The 20,940-nt window shown below is 45.9% G+C and overlaps 1 protein-coding gene and 1 long non-coding RNA gene across 2 annotated transcripts in view; one reads left to right on the forward strand and one right to left on the reverse strand.

Moving 5' to 3' along the window:
- Nucleotides 1–20,940, forward strand: part of DOCK5 (dedicator of cytokinesis 5) — a 189,478-nt gene that overhangs the window by 30,725 nt on the left and 137,813 nt on the right. Inside the window, exons 2-4 of the mRNA XM_038746260.1 lie at nt 4,205–4,245; nt 11,695–11,750; nt 12,965–13,061. Of these exons, the coding sequence (XP_038602188.1) occupies nt 4,205–4,245; nt 11,695–11,750; nt 12,965–13,061 (194 nt within the window). The remainder of the gene's footprint in view (nt 1–4,204; nt 4,246–11,694; nt 11,751–12,964; nt 13,062–20,940) is intronic.
- LOC119928206 lies at nt 11,562–13,778 on the reverse strand. Its single transcript, XR_005451057.1, has 3 exons — nt 13,744–13,778; nt 12,947–13,118; nt 11,562–11,734 (listed from the first exon to the last, which is right to left on the reverse strand). It is a non-coding gene; the product is annotated as an uncharacterized LOC119928206 (long non-coding RNA).

Genomic DNA, 20,940 nt, shown 5'->3' on the forward strand with positions numbered 1-20,940 from the left:
GTTCTAATTCTACCTCTGCCACTTGTCTGCTGTGTGACCTTGGACAAGCCACTTAACTTCTCTGTGCCTCAGTTACCTCATCTGTAAAATGGGGATGAAAATTGTGAGCCCTTTGTGGGACATGGACTGTGTCCTATCTGATTAGTTTGGATCTACCCCAGCACTTAATAAAGTTCCTGGCACATAGTAAGTGCTTAACAAATACCATTTTTAAACTAACAAACCCATGATTTTTTCTCCTTTCTTTTCCTAAAATTTCAGGCTATGCTTCAGCCTCTCCTTCTAGGATTTCTGTTCACTCGCTCCTGGTGGCCACCCCGTTTCCGCTCACTGTGGAGCAGCCCGTGGCCTGTGTGCCTTTCTGGCCACCTGCTTCTGCGCATGCTCTACCCAGCAGAGCAGAGTTCTCACAAGCAGAGCTTTCCTGTTTGGTAAACTGTTTCTCCCAATAGGCCTCTGGGCTGGCAATGTCATGGAATAATAATGGTATTTGTCAAGCCCTCACTAGGTACCAAGCACTTACTAAGCACTGGAGTACTAAGCACTGCCCTCCCTCTGCCCCTCCGCCAAGCTAGCTCTCTTCCTCCCTTCAAGGCCCTGCTGAGAGCTCACCTCCTCCAGGAGGCCTTCCCAGACTGAGCCCCTTCCTTCCTCTCCCCCTCGTCCCCCTCTCCATCCCCCCATCTTACCTCCTTCCCTTCCCCACAGAACCTGTATATATGTATATATGGTTGTACATATTTATTACTCTATTTATTTATTTATTTATTTATTCTACTTGTACATTTCTATCCTATTTATTTTATTTTGTTGGTATGTTTGGTTCTGTTCTCTGTCTCCCCCTTTTAGACTGTGAGCCCACTTTTGGGTAGGGACTGTCTCTATGTGTTGCCAATTTGTACTTCCCAAGCGCTTAGTACAGTGCTCTGCACATAGTAAGCGCTCAATAAATATGATTGATTGATTGATTGATTGAGTAGATACAAAATAATCATATATAATTCTGTCCCACAAGGAGTTCACAGAATTATGGGGAGGGTGAACAGATATTGAATCCCCATAGTACAGATGAGGGTACTAAAGGCACAGAGAAGGTGACTTGCCCCAGGTCATATTGCGGGCAAGTGTGTGAGTCAGGATTTGAATCCAGGTCCTCTGACTCCCAGGCCACACAGTTCAAGCAAATAAAGCCCAAAAGAAGAAAGTGGGTGACTATGGCAGCTATTCCCGGAGCGTACAAAGGTAACAACCCAAATGATTTCCTTCTGATCATCACCAGTGGTTCTTAGCCAACTCAATGTCCTGTCTCTGCCAGTGACAAAATGGACATCATTTCATTCATTCTCTAATGAGCCTTCTGAAATGGCTACTTTTCCCTCTGCTAATTTATTCTGGATTTATTTGTGAATTAAGCCAAACCCTTCCAGAAATTATTGATTTTTTCTTTTGCCAAAGCTTCCTGTGGTGTTGCACCTCCTTTTCTTTATTATTATTAATAATAATAATAACAATAATAGTATTTGTTAAGTGCTTACTATGTGCCAAGCACTGTTCTAAGTGCAGGGGTAGATACAAGGTAATCAGATTGTCCCACATGGGGCTCACAATCTTAATCTCCATTTTACAGATGAAGGATCTGAGGCACAGAGAAGTTAGTGACTTGCCTAGAGTCACACAGCTGATAAGTGGTGGAGTTGGGATTAGAACCCACAACCTCTGACTCCCAAGCCCTTGCTCTTTCCACTAAACCATGCTGCTTCTTGGTCTTCCTTCCGCCACTTCCAGACTTTGGGGGACCCCCTTCGATCAATCAATGGTATTTATTGAGCATTTACAGTGTGTAGGGCACCGTACTAAGTGCTTGAAGGCACTGCACTACACCTTTCATCCTGGCATGAGACTTGGTAAGCGATTTCACAGTCACCCTGTCCACCCTGTCCTTTAATTTGTGGGCTTATGTTTGGTGCCTCTGGACTTAGGTCTTTCCAGACTGAAGAGTCCTGCTCTTTTCAAATTGCCCTCGTACAGTACCTGCTCCATTCCCTTCATTACAACGTTCGAAGAAATCATTTCCCTCATCAGAGCTTTGAATAATGATGCAGTCCTTTAGTCTTGATAATAATGAAGATATTTGTTAATTGCTTACTAGAAACCAAGTACTAAATACTGAGGTAGATTCAAATTACCCAAATTGGAAGTAGTCCATGCTGCATGCAGGACCTGTAGAATAAAGGGCAGGGACAACAGGTATTTTTATCCCAATTTTACAGAAGAGGAAACTGAGGCTCGGGGAAGCTAAGTGACTTGCTTCAGGTTACGCAGCTGGCCAGGGCAGAGCCGGGCCTAGAACCTGGATCTCCTGATTCCCGGGCCTGGGTTCTTTCCATTCAGCCAGGACATAGCAGTCGAGGTTATTTTTAAGCAAGGAGGGAAAAAAATCAGAGAACTTGTATAGGTTCCAAATTTAGCTCTTGGGAAAGCCAAGGGCCATGCTCTTCTGGTCTTTGGGTATTGAAAAGTCAGATAAAATTCATGTATAACTTCTTTGATGAGGTTTCCAATAGGCAGGCTGCCAGTCCTGGTGCCTACTTTGTGGAACCCTACCCTTGGCTGGAAATACATTTGATATTTGCCCCAAACTCAACCCCACAGCACTTGGGTACGTATCTTTAAATTATATATTATAAAGTACTTTCCCAAGAGCTTAGTACAGTGCTCTGCACATAGTAAGCACTCAATAAATACTATTGATAGATTGAAAGGTGAGGAAGGAGCAGTTAGAATGTAGAGTTTTGCCTATTGATGCTTGAAAACCATGCTTTATGTGCTTGGTCTCAAAGAGTAAGCTCAATAAAAGCACATGTGCAAATATTTAAAAATAGTTAACAGGAATAACAACAGACAACTAAATACACAAACTAGCTCGTCTCAAGTCACCAGTCCGCATGGGCTGATCCATTTAAAAAGGCAAGTTTTCTCTCTGTCTTTGAAAATTAACAACTGCGACTTTGTGCAGCTATTTATGTCTGCTTTAGCACTCATGTTTATTCATCCCCTTATTTAATTTACTTTGATTTCTCTAGATGTAAATATTTTTATGTTTGTCTCCTCCTTACAGGCAGGGAATGTGTGATGTCATTATTCTGTACTTCCCAAGTGCCTAGTACAGTCTACACACCAAGTGGGTGCTCAATAAATGCTAGTTCTACATCGGATGGGGAATTCTACAGTATTGCCTTTGCCCAGAAAGTGCCCAGTTTGTGAATTATCAACAAGGCCCCATTAGCTGACAATTCTAGTAGTGTGGTGTGGGAGGAGTGGGTAAGCAGACCCAGTTTATACATACAGATGATATAGGCATCTGTTGCAGTTATAGGGTTCAGTGACCGTGCATTCCCAAGTTCCGTTGTTTCCCCCTCAGGTGGCCTTTGCTCTTCCTCCAAGGAAGCAGACTTCCTCATCCATACTGTGGGGATGCTGTGAGAACCCTCAGCCGCTGGGATTCAGGCCGGAATCCTGGTTGCTCTCCTGTCCTGGTCTGCAAGTGCAAAGCAAACAGGACAAGGCAGAAAGTTTGGGGGCCCACGCCCCTCCCCTCTTCTTTCTTCTCTCCCTCCATCACCCACTGTCCTGGCAGCTTGGCGAGTCAGATGGGAGGGAAGTTCTGGAGCCCTGGGCCCTGGGCCTCAGTCCGGGCCCCTGCTCAGACTGTCTTGCTTGGACTGCTAGCATTTGGACTTGCTGAGGGGCCAGTGCCTTGTTGGGGCTGGCAGGTGGTGGAGCCGAGGGAGATCTCTGGACCCCTGGGTTGTCTTCCTGCTGATTTCCATCCTTACTCCCAGCCCCCTGGCCCTGGGGAACCTTGCCAGCCAGATTTGTTGCCCTCCCCCTCACCACCCCAGATCAGCACTGGTTGAACCTCTGGTCTCATGGAGGATAAATTTTCAACCAAAGGTTTAAAATGTAGAGAGATACTTGCCCTGCCCAGCCCTGACCTGCGTGACCTGGCCCAGTCCTGCCCTGCCCGCCCTCTCTGTCCCAGCTCAGCCCACCTGCTGGGCCATGCCCTGCCCTACCCCATCCATCCCGGCCTGGCCCTGCACCCCCTCACCTTAGGAATGGCAGCAGTGGCAAACAGTGATGTTTGTGCTCAGGGCCTGGGAATTTTCTTTGCTGATTCTTGGTTTCTCTTGTACTTTGGCAGACTGGCTCCGAGGCTACACCCTGCGAAATAAAGCGAAAAAGGTATGATTTACATTTCCACATACATCTGAAATATGTTTTTTAAGTTTTGCATTTTGCTGTTTTAGCCTATCATCTGTCTAATGTCTCGTGTTCATCTTTGACTCCAAGCTGCCTTCGTTGTCTTTCATTGGATACAGAAGAAAAATGCCCTGGGCTAAAATCAAGCAGTCCAAATGGGAAAAACAGCATGTCCTTGGGGAAAGAGCCCTGGGCTGGGAATCAGAGGACCTATATTCCTCTCTCATCCTGGCTCTGCTATTTGCCTGTTGTGTTTCCTTGGGGAAGTCACTTCACTTCTTTTTGCCTTTAGTGTCCTCATCTATAAAATGGGGATTCAATACCTGTTCACACTTCCCCTTATACTTTGAGCCTCTTGTGGCACAGGGACTATATCGGATTTTCTTGTGTCTACTCCAGCACTTAGTACAGTGCTTGCCACATAGTAAGCGCTTAACAAATGCCACAGTTATTTTCCACCTGCAGAACATATAAATGCTCAATAAATACGACTGAATGAATGAATATGTCCGGAAAATATATACTGAACTTAGGTCAGAGGTCAAGCCTCTGGGTTTTTTTCAGTATCTCTGTTTAATGGATCCATTCAGGCCTCCTGGGAGAGTGTCCTGGAGTCCCCCAGGTATTGTCCTGGATCTCAGTACAGCTCCCCAAAAAAATGTTTAAATGAAGATGATGATGATAATAGTAGCAATAATAATAGTAATAATAGTAGTAATAATAATAGCAATAATAGCAATAATAATGATATTTGATGGTTACTATCTGTCAAGCACTGTTGTAAGCACTGGGATAGATACAAATTAATCAGGTCAGACTGAGCCCTGTCTTACATGGGAGTCACAGTTTAAGTAGGAAGCCCCTAGGGGTAACTGAAAGCATTGGTCTCTGGACATAGAGGGATTGGTTAGATGTGGGCTTCTGGCTGTGGAGATCCCTCTCCATTGTTTTTCTGAGACAGGGCCATCAGGGACGGGTTTTGAGTCTCTCTTAATAATTAATGATGGCATTTATTAAGCGCTTACTATGTGCAAAGCACTGTTCTAAGCACTGGGGGTTTACAAAGTGATCAGGTTGTCCCATGGGGGGCTCACAGTCAACCCCCATTTTACAGATGAGGGAACTGAGGCACAGAGAAGTTAAGTGACTTGCCCAAGGTCACACAGCTGACAATTGGCAGAGCCGGGATTTGAAGCCATGACCACTGACTCCAAAGCCCAGGCTCTTTCCATCGAGCCACTCTGCTTCTCTTCTCCCTCCTGCTGTTAAGGTCCATTCTCCAGGGCAGTGTCAACACTGAGATCAAACCCCAAGTCTCCTGGTTCCCAGTCTCATGACTTTTTCATGAGAAGCAGCGTGGCTCAGTGGAAAGAGCACGGGCTTTGGAGTCAGAGGTCATGGGTTCGAATCCCGACTCTGCCACATGTCTGCTGTGTGACCTTGGGCAAATCACTTAACTTCCCTGAGCCTCAGTTACCTCTTCTGTATAATGGGGATTAAGACTGAGCCCCAAGTGGGACAACTTGATCACCTTGTATTCCCCCGGTGCTTAGAACAGTGCTCTGCACATAGTAAGCGCTTAACAAATGCCATCATTATTATTATTATTTTTCAGTAGACGACACTGCTTCTGAAAGTCTCTCTGGAGTTCTGGTGACTGTGACCTCTGTCAGACTGAAACCCGACACTGAATATTCTGTGTTTCCAGATGTTCAGTCAGTTAATGGGCTCCAGCAGAGGCCTCATTGTCCCTGGACTGGTCAGGTCCTCTGGCCTCTGAGGCAGACCCTGCTTTTCTTGCCTCTGGCGTTGGGTCGGGACCCAGGATCTTATCTATCTTTATCTTCGCTCAGTGGCTGGCTTGGGCCTTCTCCCCGGAGCCAGCATCTTGGAGTTCTTCCCAGGGCCACGAGCCCCATCTGCACTGTGGCATCCAGGTTAATAGCTGGGGGAAGAAACTACCCCTGAGGGAAGTCTAGGGTGCTGGCTTCGGCCCCTGCAAATTTTCCATGTGGATTTCGAGATGGCGGATGTGTGCTTAGGGCGGAACCACTTTCATTGACATTTTAACATTCTGTTTGGAAATGAACCTTGGTTTTTGAAATCAAAATATCAACTACCTTAATCTAATCTAATCCAGTCCCAGTCCCACCGTTTCCCTGCTGTGTGACCTTGGGCAAGACACTTAACTTCTCTGTGCCTCAGTTTCCTCAGCTGTAAAATAGGATTAAGTACCTTTCCTCCCTCCTACTTGACAGCGAGCCACATGGAACAGGTAATAATAATAATAATAATAATAATAACAATAATAATAATAATAATAATAATGGTGGTGGTATTTGTTAAGCTCTTACTATGTGCCAAGCATCGTTCTAAGCGCTGGGGTAAATTCAAGGTTATCAGGTTGTCCCATGTGGGGCTCACAGTCTTAATCCCCATTGTACAGATGAGGTAACTGAGGCACAGAGAATTTAAGTGACTTGCCCAAAATCACACAGCTGATTAGTGGCAGAGCCGGTATTAGAACCCATGACCTTTGATTCCCAAGTCTGGGCTCTTTCCACTAAGCCACGCTGAGGTACTGTGTCTGACCTGACCTGATTTGTATCTGCCCCAGCATTTAGGACAATGCTTGACACATAGTAAGGTTTTAACAAATACCATAAAAATATTAAAAACATCAGTCTCCCTCTGAAAAAATCTTGATTATCTGCTGGTGTTGTTTTGGGAAAGGATGTACATTTGGGATCTTTAAAAAATTATAATTTCTCCAACTTTGTGCCTTGAAAATTGTTGTTTGTTTTGGTTCATCCACACAATTCAGAATGATAGTGCAGAGTTTCTTTGAGTATATTACGTAGGAATTAAGACCCCTCCCTGTTCTGGGTGTTTCTCTGCAGACACTAGCCCTAGGGTGGAAGAGAAGCCCTGAGCTGCTGGTGCTCCTTCTCCCAGGCAGAGTTGTTATTATTATTATTATTATTATTGTTATTCCTTCCCTGATTAAACCTTATTTTCTCCTGCTCAGTCTCCCTTCTGCATAGTCTGTGCACATGGATCTGTGACCTTAGGACATTTGATAGTCTCGCCACCCTAACACACTTATATACATATCTTTAAATTGCATATTGTAAGTTATTTATTTGTATTAATGTCTGTCTCCCCTTCTAACCTGTAAGATCACTATGGGCAGGGAACTTATCCTCTATTCCTATAGTATTGTACTCTCCCAAGTGCTTAATACAGTGCTCTGCATATAGTAAGTGCTCAACTAAGTTTTTATTGTGTGTCAAGTCTCAAGTCCTGTTTCAAGCTCTAGGGTTGTGAAAGTTATTTAGGTTTGATAAAGTCCCTTTCCCATTTAGAGCTCACAGTCTTAGTAAGAGGGAGAACAAGCATTGAATCCCCATTTTACAGATGAGGAAATAGTCATTGAGAAATTAAGTAACTTGACCAAGGTCCCTTAAAAGGCAAGTGGCAAAGCCGGAATTAGAACACAGATCCTGTGACTCCAGGCCCATGTTCTTTCCACTAGACCACACCTAGCTCCTTATGATATTCATTGAGCACCTACTGAGCGTGCAGCTCTGTATTAAGTGCTGGGGGATACAAGAGAAGCACAGTTCTTTGCTTGCAAGGAGATCCCATTCCAATGAAGTAGAGAGACACACGAAGAAAGACACGGAGAGAGACCCACACTCCATGTGGCTATGGGTGTGGGCGAGACTCAGCTCCGTGGTGTTCCTGGAGGTCCTCTATCTGCAACCAAGACTTGTCTGATGGACCAATCCCAGCTTAAACACTTTGGAGATTCTGGCTTGTCCTGAATCAAACATTCTAATGCCTATCAAATGTTCACATACTTCACTTTAGCCCTGGACCTAAGTTGATTAGGCTTTTAACGTTGCTCTCAGCCCAACTCTGAGTTTTCACATCCAGGGGCAGAGACAGGAGGGCAAGAGGCCGAGAGCATGGGTCGTGAGGTTTGGAGATTGCCAGCTTTGCTGACCGGCTTTTTGGCCAACGCCAGGGGAGATTTTGTTTCCTTGGGGAGGGAAGAGGCTGGGATCCCATCCCGGCTTGGGAGCAAGATGTGCAGGCAGGACTTGCAGCTTTTTAAATTACGTGGTAAGAGGCCTCGAGACCCTGCTGAAAAAGCAGCTGTAGGTTTGGTTGGCTGGCTGGTGTTCGTCTTCTCAGTGGCATCAGCTAAACTGTTCATAAGGACAAGACGTAAGCCCTTTGGAGATTGAAGAGGGATCCAGGAAACCGTGGCAAGGCAGGTCATCGTGCATTATGTCTTTGTGGACAAACACACTTGCTCACCAGTCAGGCTACTTTAAAACCCTGCATAGTCTTCGTGCTGTTTCCTTAGCTTTTCAGGCCTTGTGGGTCAAGGCATTCAAAAGGGGTACTTTTTCTGTATGCACTTTGCTGGGAAGCAGTCTGGACCTGGGAGTCAGAAAGATGTGTTTTTCTAATCCCAGCTCCACCACTTGTCTGCTCTCTGACCCTGGGAAAGTCACTTAACTACTCCATGCCTTAGTTACCTCATCTGTTAAATGGGGATTAAGAGTGTGAGTCCCATGTGAGACAGAGACTGTATCCCACCTAATTTGCTTGTATCTACCCCAGCACTTAGTACAGTGCCTGGCATATAGTAAGGCCTTAATAAATACTATAAAGAAAAAAATACTTCACAGTACTCAGTCATGTGAAGCTGTGATAAAATATGGTTTTATTAAGCAAAGAAGAAAAGAGCATTTTAGCAGCTTATGATTTATTTTGGGCAGGAAGTCGACACATTGCTAGTTAATTTATACTTAACTGGCTTAGGTGCTGTACAGAGAGTGGAGGAAGAGCCTAGTAGAAATGGGATGTAAATCCATTTTATGCTGCTTTTTACTGCCAGGGAAAATCTCCAGGGAGAGATTTACGAGTGCATTCTAATGCCTGAAATTAGACGCGTCTTGTTCTGGATAGAAAAGGCATATAAATTATTTCATTGGAATCCAACCAAATAAATGTAGATTGTGGTCTATAAGTCCTTGAGGGCAGGGATCATGTCTACCAAATCTGTGCTTAGTACAGTGCTCTGCATCCAGTAAGCCCTCAATAAATACCACTGCTTGAAATATGCCCCCTCTCATCCACTAAAATAAAGTTCACATTGCCACATAGCCATTAGGGATTCATTTGGTGGGTTGGAGGGTTTAAAATGCCAATTAGATTCTGTGTTGTATTCTTCAAAGCTATGCTGCTGGTTTCCATTTCTCCATCAAGCCCATGAGACTTCTTTCTTCATCTCCACCTTTAGTTATTAGTGTCCTACTGTGTGTAAGTAATGTAGTGTGTGAGTAAGTAACCTGTCTATATGTTTTGTTTTGTTGTCTGTTTTCCCCTTCTAGACTGTGAGCCCGTTGTTGGGTAGGGACTGTCTCTATATGTTGCCGACTTGTACTTCTCAAGCGCTTAGTACAGTGCTCTGCACACCATGAGCGCTCAATAAATATGATTGAATGAATGAATGTAAGGCACTGTACTGGGTAAAAGTAGAAAAGATGAGGAGTTTATAATAAAGCCAGTGTAAAGACTGCAGTGAAGTGGCAAAGCACAGTGGAAAAGAGCTCAGGATGTAGCCCAGGTTCCAGGTGCTGGGTTCTAATCCTGGCTCCGCCACTTGTCTGCTGTGTGGCTTTGGGCAAGTCACTTCACTTCTGTGTGCCTCAGTTACCTCATCTGTAAAATGGGGATTAAGATTATGAGCCCCACATAGGACAACCTGATTACATTGTATCTACCCCAGTGCTTAGAACAGTGTTTGGCACATAGTAAGTTCCTAATAAATATTACTATGATTATTATTGTTATTATTAATCCCAGATCTGCCACTTGCTTGCTGTGGGATCTTGGGAAAGTCAATTAGCTATTTTGGGCCTCAGTTTTCCTCATCTGTAAAATGGGGATAAAATACCTGCTCTTACCTCTCTAGTTAGAGTATAAGCTCCCATCGCCCCTACTCCCTCCCTCTGCTCTACCCCCTCCCTGCCCCACAGAACTTGTGTATTTATTTACATATTATTCTATTTATTTTATTAATGATGTCTGTTATAACTGTAATTCTATTTATATTGATGTCTGTCTACTTGTTTTCTTTTGTTTTGTTGTCTGTCTCCCCCTTTCTAGACTGTGAACCCATGGTTGGGTAGGGATTGGCTCTGTTTGTTGCCAAATTGTACTTTCCAAATGCTCAGTATAGTGCTCTGCACACAGTAAGTGCTAAATAAATAGAATTGAATGAGTGAATGAATACTAACATTATCGTATTTGCCCAAGCTCTTAGTATAGGACACTGCATTTTTTAATAGGCATTTAGTAAAACTGATTGTGCAACTTCCTTCTGGTATCTACTCCAGCATTTAGCACAATGCTTGTCATACTTAATAAGTACCACTACCCCTGCCATTATGACTACTGCTATAATAATGATTATTATTGTTATTATTATTGTTGTTTTTATTATTGTTATTTTCAGAGCTTTCTAAGAAGTTTTCCTATGGGGAAAATGGCATTACCTTAAAGATGATCTCCTCAGATTCAGTCGTATTTATTGAGTGCTTACTGTGTGCCGAGCACTGTACTGAGTGCTAGGGAGAGTACAATATAACAATAAACAGATGCATTCCCTCCTTTTGGGGGTCTTTATTCATGCCTTCAGAATTACCCTCTTTGTCCAGAGGTAAGATCATATTACATAGAATATTTGGCCAGGAAGTTGGTGATACCTCAATTCAGCTAAGGTAACAAATGCCCTTTTAAGCAACTTGTATATTCTAGGTACTCTGTACCCTGGACTGGAACTCAGGAACTCTTCATTTCCCATCAGAAGATCACAGGACCACAAGGGGCATCAAGATGAAAATTGATTGTAGTTTTTAGGCCCTCCAGAGGAGAACTCCATAATGTCCTCTGACACCCTGGCTGTATTCTGCTCTTCCTGTAGGAGATGTTTCTGGGGCCTGGACTAGGGAGGTAGCTGGCCATCCCTTCACCAAGGCTGCTGTCTGTTTATCTTCTTGGACCTATTGGCTCTTGTATTTTCATTCTTACATTTTAAGGGCTACCCTTCTCCTCTTCTCTGTGGCTATTGTCTCTAATGTATTTCTCTTGTCTGACCTCTGTGCCCCCCTAAATCGGGAGCTCCTTGTGGAACGGGGACCATGTCTAAATTTGCATGTTTCATATTCACCCCAGCACTAGGCACAGAGCTCTGTCCAAAGCAAGTATCGTATGTGCTTTGTAATGTATTTATTGAATCCCTAAAGGAGCCCCTTTGCCCTGAGCTTGATCACCTTCCTCGATTTTCTCTGCTGCAGTGGCCCAGACTGAGTCGCCAGTCATGATCCTGTAAGCCATGTCCTCTCTTTGCAGGGGATTTTTCCAGTATCATACATCCATTTGAAGGAGACACCTGTGGAAGACCGAGGGTGAGTTGAGTGACCTTGACACTTTTCGCGGGGATAAAGTCTCATACCCGAGGTCTGAGTTGCTCTTTTTGCATTTTTTTCGGCAACTGGAGAAGATAGTTTTTGCTCAGCTGTTGTTCTGGAGGCTTCTGGATGTTCTGGAATGGGGATCAATGCCAGTGCCCTTACTTTTGGAGGAGAGATCGATTCCAGTGTCCTTAGTTCTGACGGGGAGAAAGAATGATACCAGTGGCCTTCATCCTGGCATGGGATTTTCACAAAGGATGACAGAGATGACTGGGGCATGAGTTGTGCCATCCCAGCAGGTTCTGACCAACTGTGCCCACATAGTGGAATGGCTATTTGGGCCTTGTGGAGTAGTCCCACCCCTACTGCCTTGTAGTACAGTGATGGGAGCAAAGTGAGACCCAAATGAAGTCAGGTTTGGCAGCAGAAACCTGGGAGATTCAAGGCAGGGGCTTGAGTCATATTTGGGACTAGAGCAGGTCTACCAACTGTGTTGTATTATATTTCCCAAGTGCTTAGAACAGTGCTGTGCACAAAGTAAGCGCTCAGTAAATATGTTTGATAGAGTGGAAGGGTTCCTTGGAATAATAATAATAATAATAATAATAATGGTATTTATTAAGCACTTACTATGTGTAAAGCACTGTTCTAAGTGCTGGGGAGGTTACAAGGTGATCAGGTTGTCCCATGGGGGGCTCACAGTCTTAATCCCCATTTTACAGATGAGGTAACTGAGGCACAGAGAAGTTAAGTGACTTGCCCAAAGTCACACAGCTGGCAAGTGGTGGAGCCGGGATTAGAACCCATGACCTCTGACTCCCTAGCCCACGCTCTTTCCACTGAGCCATGCTGCTTCTCTAATGTCAAGCAGCCTCCAGCTTAATTGCAGTTTCTTGTGTTACCTAAACAACTGTTCATTTTGTTGGGTCACAACCCTAAAATTAGGGTCTCCTAGGTGGAGTCAAAGTGGGGCTGCTGAGTAGCGGTGGGGGTTTCCCTAGTTTCCTCCAAGGAGTTAATGTCTGCCTTTTCCTCTAGACTGTAAATACAACTGAATGAATGAATAAGCTCATTGTGGACAGGGAACGGGTCTACCAGATCTCTTGTGTTGTCCTCTCCCAAGCACTTAGTCCAGTGCTCTGCACACATTTAGCGCTCAATAAATACCATTGATCGATTGAGACCAGCACCTCGTTTGATCATTCCAGGCATCATGAGACAGTGATTCCAAGCGAAGTCCCCCTGGTGCAGGAGCTGACGTCCACACTGCGGGAATGGGCTGTCATCTGGCACAAGCTGTACGTGGTGAGTGGCTGGCGGGCCGGCTCACAGCCTCCGGAGATTTCCTCACAGGCGCCTTGACTGGAGGAGGCGAGACGGAGGGAGGAAGAGAGGTGGCAGTGTGACCTGCTGGAAAGCATGTGGGGCTAGGAGAGAGAGCTCTGGGCTGGAGTCCTCTCTCTGACCCTTCTAGCCATCCCTCTCTCCTGTCTCTCCCACTCACACCTACATCTCCCTCCTGCCCCATGTCAGACTGATCCCAGCTCTACCTACCTTTGATCTCTCCTAAAAATCCCACCTCTTCCAACTAGCCTTTCCTCATTAATTTGATGCCTGAGCCGTGACGTCTCCTAAGCCAACTCTTTGCTCTAAGGAGCGTGGCTCCGCGCGGCCTTGCTGCTCCCGGAAGGATCCTCTCCTCAGAGCGCCACCATAGACGCCCGGGACTCTGTTCCCTAGAGGCCCGCCCGCCCGCCCGCCGTCACACCGCATGGTCCCCGCTGCTCCCGGAAGGCTCCACTCCTCAGAGCGCCCCCATAGACAACCCCTGCTTCCACACACACACACACCCCCACTTAAGCGACCTTCCTTAAAGTGTCCCCCATCCCCCCCTTCCCGGTCCGGTCCTGACTGACTCTCCCCACCCCACCCCAGGAAAAAGGCCCTTGTTAGCACCAAGTTACATTAACGACAGCCTCATTCGCACCTACTCAGCCCTCCCTTGCTAGTTCTCTGTTTGCTCCTCTCCCCAGGTATCTTTGCTCCTCTCCCCAGGTATCTTTGCTCCCTGACCCCCCCTTAACAGGCCCACCCTACTCCAGCGCATAATACTTTGTATCTGGTCTCTGTGACGTCATTATCTGCCAGTTTTATTATTGACATAGAGTATTGTTTAACTACACCCTGTGATGCCATCGCCTACTTATATCATTACTACTGTTCTATTTGTCTCTGTATGTTGCCAACTTGTACTTCCCAAGTGCTTAGTACAGTGCTCTGCACACAGTAAGTGCTCAATAAATACGATTGATGATGATGATGGTCATCATCATCATCAATGATTATTGAGCGCTCATTATATGCAGAGCACTGTACTAAGAGCTTGGGAGAGCATGATACAATAGAGTTGCTAGGCACTCTCCCTGTCCAAAGTAACTTATAGCTTAGGGGGGGAGGCAGGCATTAATATAAATTAATAATTTATAATAAATAATTTATAGATATGTACATAAGTTCTGCGGGATTGAAGGTGGGGTGAATAACAAATGCCCAAAGGACACTGATCCAAGAGCTGTGTGACTTTAGGCAAGTCACGTCACGTCTCAGGGCCCCGGTTTCTTCATCTGCAAAATGGGGAGTCAATGCCTGTACAACCTCCTACTTAGGCTGTGAACCCCATATAAGAGGGACTGTGTCTGACCTAATTAACTTCTATCTACTCCAGTGCTTAGAACAGTGCATGGCATATAGTAAGTGCTTAACCACCACCAAAGCCAGGTCTAAAACCCAGGTCACTCAATCAGTGGTATTTATTGAGCACTTACTGTATGCACAGCACTGTACTAAGCGTTTGGGAGAGTACAATATAACAATGCAACAGACACATTTCCTCCTGACCCCCAGCCCTGTGCTCTTTTCACTGGGTAGTTTTCAGAGCTATAGTGATGGCTGGACTCCACACTTCTCCCCAGCCCTCCAGCTTGGCCTAAATGTTCAAGTCATGTTGGCAACTACACAGCCTTCCCAAGGGCACCCAGCTAGCACTCTGTAGTTGGTTTTAATTAATTAATTAATTCATTCATTCATTCAATTGTATTTATTGAGCACTTACTGTGTGCAGAGCACAGTACTAAGAGCTTTCAAAGTACAATTCAGCAATAATTGGTTTATTTTCCATCTCTGTTTGTCACTGCACAACTGCACCACTGATCAACACGCTGCCTCCTTAACAGAATTCAGGCTAGGTTGGAGACCGCTGGACTGCCAAAGGCAGCCCTGGTACTCAGACTTATCTCCCCAGAATTTCACTGCCCCCTCAATCTTTCCTACCCACAGCGCTTTTCTCTCCCAGAACAGGGAGATGGTGAGAGTAGCCGGGCTTGGGACTCCCACTCCCCACCCTCAGACACTGATTTCATTCTCTCCACTCTCCAAATTCACAAGGATAGAGAGATGAATCTAAAAATCTTTGTCCAGGTGCTTTCCTAGATCAAACCAGCAAGACCAGCCCAAAGTTCATACAGGAATCAATCAATCATATTTACTGGGCTCCCACTGTGTGCCAAGCACTGTGCTAACTGTTTGGGAGAATACAATATAAAAGAGTTGGTAACCCTGTTACAAGCCTCTTCTCCGATCGCTCTTTGGTGAGAAAATGATTGAATTTTGATTCCGGCACTCCTGACAGTGCTCCCTCTCTCTCACCTTTCAACAATGCTGCAGGTTTCACCTTGGCTTAGGCACATTGCTTTCCCCTTCTTTTGAAGTGTTTTGACAAACTTGGATAGAGTGATTAAAACCCATATCAAATTAGCATTAGATAATGGAAAATCTCTTTAGCAGGGATAATGACAGATCCTGTGAGCCAGCCTATGAGCACAAGATGTCTTTTGAATAGGAGGTGAGGCATAACAGTTGGACTATTATATATTTAAGCATTTTATGTATGTATAAAAAAATCTAATTCAAAGTCTTTCACTTTTGAAAGGTATTTACATTTCATTGTGATCACGGAACTACATTTGCTTTGTTTTGTATCACTTTTTCATAGATTTATATCATTTTGGTCAATTTTTTTGTATCCTGAGAATTCACTACGGAACCTTACATTATTTCCTGTGGGAAACACTATTTAGTTTAATGCTTTTCCCTTCGTGTTGTTTTTATGGCACGGATAAAGAGTTCTGACCAGGGTCCAGCAGAAAAGTTCATTAAGAGCTCTTTATTTTTACAGTATTTGTTAATGTACCATGCTATGTACCAAGCACTCCACTAAGTGCTGGGATTGATACAAACTTATCAGGTTGAACACAGTCCGTGCCCCACGTGGGGCTCACACTTTTAATCCCTGTTTTACAGATGACGTAACTGAGGAACATAGAAGTGACTTGGCCAAGGTCACACCAAACGTGGCGGACCCAGGATTAGAACCCAGGTCCATGACTTCCGTGCTCTATCCACTACACCATGCTGCTTCTCGCTGTCAACCAGGGCCACACCAGGGCTGACCTCTAGTGAATAGTAAAACTGGGGGCTCCAAGGCTCTAGGTCGGTGGAGCTGTATGGGGCAATTCCCTCTCTCACCAGAAGCTAGTTGTGCTCTGGTGAATATAGGGTCTCAGGACTTAAAGACATTCCTCAGCTCCAAGGTCTCCACTGGGATTATAAATTTATCTTGCCTGAGGCATGAACGAAATCTGCCAATCCATTTCGTAAGAAGTCCAGCACCTCCCTATGTAGAAGGAGAAAGCTCACCTAGCCAGAGAAAAGGAGGGTGGTCAGCCTTACCCTGTTCCCCCCACCCACACCCACCGGTTGCCCCCTGCTTGCAATACCACTGATTGATTGAGGAAAGAAAACCTGCCACCTTCCTAGAGAGCTCTCAGTCAAGGACGTTCCAGAATTCCATACTTTTTTTTTTTTTGGTTTATGGTATTTGTTAAGAGCTTAGTACGTGCCAGGCACTGTACTAAGGACTGGGGTAAATACCAGCTAATCAGGTTACACCCAATCCATGTCCCACATGGGACTCACAGTCTTAATCCTCATTTTAAGGATGAGGTAAATGAGGCACAGTGAAGTTAGGTGGCTTGCCCAGAGTCACACAGTAGACAAAAGTGGCAGAGCCGGAATTAGAGTGCAGGTCCTTCTGACTCCCAGGCCTGTGCTCTATCCACTAGGACAATATCTAATAGCTAAGATAAGTATCAACTGTATTTGCTAAGCGTTTACTCTGTGCCAAGCACTGGGCAGATATAGAATAATCACAACAGAAGTAATCCCTGCAAACATGGGGCTCATGGCATAAAAGGGAAGGAGAGTAGTTATCTTAGCCCAATAATGATAACTGTGGTATTTGTTCAGTGCTTACCATATGCCAAGCAGTGTACTAAACATTACACCAGATACAAGAAAATCAGGTTGGACACGGCCTCTGTCCCTCATTGGGCTCACAGTATAGTAGGGAGAGAGAGCAGAGATTGAACCCTCCTTTTACAGAGGAGGAAAATGATGCACAGAGTAGTTTGGAGACTTGCCCAGGGTCACACATCCTGCAAGAGGCAGAACTAGGATTAGAACCCAGGTCCTCCAACTCGCAATCCTGTGCCCCTTCCATTAGGCACACTGCCTCTACTTTTCGCTTTTAATGATGGATGAAGGCATGGATGCACTGCTGTGCTGCTAACATTTGCTAATGACTATGAGCCCACCCCCAGCAAACAGCAAACAGCTGGGGGTTTCCCCAGGGTTGCACAAAAACGCAATCCAATCGTAATTTGCATTGGCCGACTTCCCTGTTCTGCCTGGAAACATCCTAATAGCTGGGACACCAGCCCACAGTGGAAGGCCTTGTCTGTGTGCTGCCATGAGCCCCAAACCCCTGGGCCACGTGCTGTGTGCAAGAGCTGTGAGAAGTCTGCAACAGCCAAGAAAGAGACCATCACAATCAAAGTGTCCCAAGTTGGAAGAGAAGCCAAGGCACAGTCTATCGAGAGGGAGGAAGAATAGGCTGCTTGCTATCCAGGAAAGTAGAGATTGCCATCACTGAGGGAGGTGAGCTGACACACAACTTCTTCAAAGTCATGTTCCATCCTTGCACCCCTCCCCGCTACAAAAAAATCCAAGGTCAGATGAGACCCTGAAACTGTAAGCTCCTTGTGCCCAGGAAACATGTCCACCAACTCTGCTATACTGTACTCTTCCAAGTGCTTAGTACAGTGCTCTGCACACTGTAAATGCTCAAAAATTTGATCGACTGACTGCCTGATGAGAAAGGTGGTGGTAACTGTTTCCCTTAGCATATTCAAGGCAGAGAGAACAATAGATTCTCCCCTGGACAAAAGTTGAGCTTGCCCATCTCTCTCCCACGGGAGCTGGATTTAAAGACATGAATGATATATCTCTAATTTATTTATGTATTTATTCATTTATATTAATCTCTGTCTCCCCCTCTAGACTGTAAGCTCCTTTTGAACAGGGAATATGTCTATTTATTGTTATAATGCCCTCTCCCAAGTGCTTAGTACAGTGACTTGAACACGATGAGCGCTCAATAAATATGACTGACTGACTGAATGAATGACAACACTGATTGAGCACTTACTGCTCAATCTAGGCTGTTATCTCATAATAATAATAATGATGATGGCATTTGTTAAGCGCTTACTCTGTGCCAGGCACTGTTCTAAGCACTGGAGGGATACAAGGTGATCAGGTTATCCCACGTGGGGCTCACAGTCTTCATCCCCATTTTCCAGATGAGGGAACTGAGGCACAGAGAAGTTAAGTGACTTGCTCAAAGTCACACAGTTTACAAGTGGTGGAGCTGGGATTAGAACCCATGACCTCTGACTCCCAGGCCTGGGCTCTTTCCTCTGAGCCTTGCTGCTTCTCCAAAGGGAGGGGAAGGGAAGGTGAAGGGAGGAGAGGGAAAGAGGAGGAGAGGGAGGGGAAGGGAAGAGGAAATGAAGAGACAGGGAGGGAAGGGACAGGAGCGGAGGGAAAGGGAAGGAAGGGAAGGGGGGAAGGGAGGAAAGGGAAGGGAAAAGGAGGTGAAGGGACTGGAAGGAAAGAGGAGGGGAAGGGCAACAGCTCATGGTGGGCAGAGATAACATGCCTGCCAACTCTTGTACTGTACTCTCCCAAGGCTTAGAGCAGTGCTCTGCACACAGTAAACTCTGCATAAATACCACTGACTGACTGATTACTGTCTGCTAAGGGCTGGGGTCAAAACCAGGGTTTGAGATTACACCCAGTCCCTGCCTTTCTGGATATTTTTTTCCTGTCCCAGATTGCTTCCTCCCCATCATGCTGCCCTTAGCTGGTCACAAGCAAGGCAGGAGGGAGCTAAAGATGATTCCTCTTCAGCTGGTGCGGGGCCAGAAGAGATAGGGCTGGGGAGGCTACTCGGGGCCGGGTGGAACCGCCTCCCACCAACGGGGACTTGGCTCTGCTTGACCTTGGGCCGTGGGGCCCGTGAGAAAGGAAGCTGGGTAACCCCTCCCACCTGGAAATGGAAATCTGAAACAGCGCAGGCACAGAGTCCAAGAGCTCCGGGGACTTCTTGGAGACCAATTCTACAGAAAACCCAGGTGTAATTTTCTTTAAAAGAACTGGGGAACTTGCTTTTTCAAGACAGAAGACTGCCACCCCCAGCCCCACTGCCCCCCGCAACCCCCAGATGGGGAGGCCTCGAGCAGAAGAGGCAGAAAAATCCAAAGGAAGTCCAGGGGCGGGAAGTCAAGGGGCGGGATTTCTAGTTGCAGGCTTGAGCTGGCCTAGACCATGGTCCTGAGGCACCGAGGCTATAAGTCATCAAGCAATATGCAGCGTGGCTCAGTGGAAAGAGCACGGGCTTGGGAGTCAGAGGTCATGGGTTCAAATCCTGGCTCCGCCAACTGTCAGCTGTGTGACTTCGAGCAATAATAATAATAATAATGATGGCATTTGTTAAGCGCTTACTATGTGCAAAGCACTGTTCTAAGCACTGGGGGGATACAAAGTGATCAGCTTGTCCCATGTGGGGCTCACAATCTTAATCCCCATTTTACAGATGAGGTAACTGAGGCCCAGAGAAGTTAAGTGACTTGCCCAAAGTCACACAGCTGATGGTCTCACATCCGCAACATTGCCAAGATCCGCCCTTTCCTCTCCGTCCAAACCGCTACCCTGCTTGTTCAAGCTCTCATCCTATACCGTCTGGATTACTGTATCAGCCTCCTCCCCGACCTCCCATCCTCCTGTCTCTCCCCTCTTCAATCCATACTTCATGCCGCTGCCCCGATTGTCTTTGTCCAGAAACGCTCTGGGCATGTTACTCTCCTCCTCAAAAATCTCCAGTGGCTACCAATCAACCTACGCATCAGGCAAAAACTCCACACCCTCGGCTTCAAGGCTCTCCATCACCTCGCCCCCTCCTACCTCATCTCCCTTCTTTCCTTCTCCAGCCCAGCCCACACCCTCCGCTCCTCTGCCGCTAATCTCCTCACCATACCTCGTGCTCACCTGTCCCGCTTTCGACCCCCAGCCCACGTCATCCTCCTGGCCTGGAATGCCCTCCCTCCACGCATCTGCCAAGCTAGCTCTCTTCCTCCCTTCAAAGCCCTACTGAGAACTCACCTCCTCCAGGAGGCCTTCCCAGACTGAGCCGCCTCCTTCCTCTCCCCCTCCTCCCCCTCCCCATCCCCCCCGCCTTACCTCCTTCCCCTCCCCACAGCACCCGTTTATATGTATATATGTTTGTACATATTTATTACTCTATTTTATTTGTACATATTTATTCTATTTATTTTACTTTGTTAATATGTTTTGTTTTGTTCTCTGTCTCCCCCTTCTAGACTGTGAGCCCACTGTTGGGTAGGGACCATCTCTATATGTTGCCAACTTGTACTTCCCAAGCGCTTAGTACAGTGCTCTGCACACAGTAAGCACTCAATAAATACGATTGAATGAATGAATGAATGAATGAGTGGCAGAGCTGGGATTGGAACCCACGACCTCTGGCTCCCAAGCCCGTGCTCTTTCCACTGAGCCACGCTACTTCTCTGTGCCTCAGTTACCTCATCTGTAAAATGGGGATTAAGACTGTGAGCCCCCCTTAGGACAACCTGATCACCTTGTAACCTCCCCAGCACTCCCCAAACAGTGCTTTGCACATAGTAATCACTTAATAAATGTCATTATT

The sequence above is a fragment of the Tachyglossus aculeatus genome, chromosome 5 (assembly GCF_015852505.1).
Source record: "Tachyglossus aculeatus isolate mTacAcu1 chromosome 5, mTacAcu1.pri, whole genome shotgun sequence".
NCBI classification, from domain to species: Eukaryota; Metazoa; Chordata; class Mammalia; order Monotremata; family Tachyglossidae; genus Tachyglossus; species Tachyglossus aculeatus.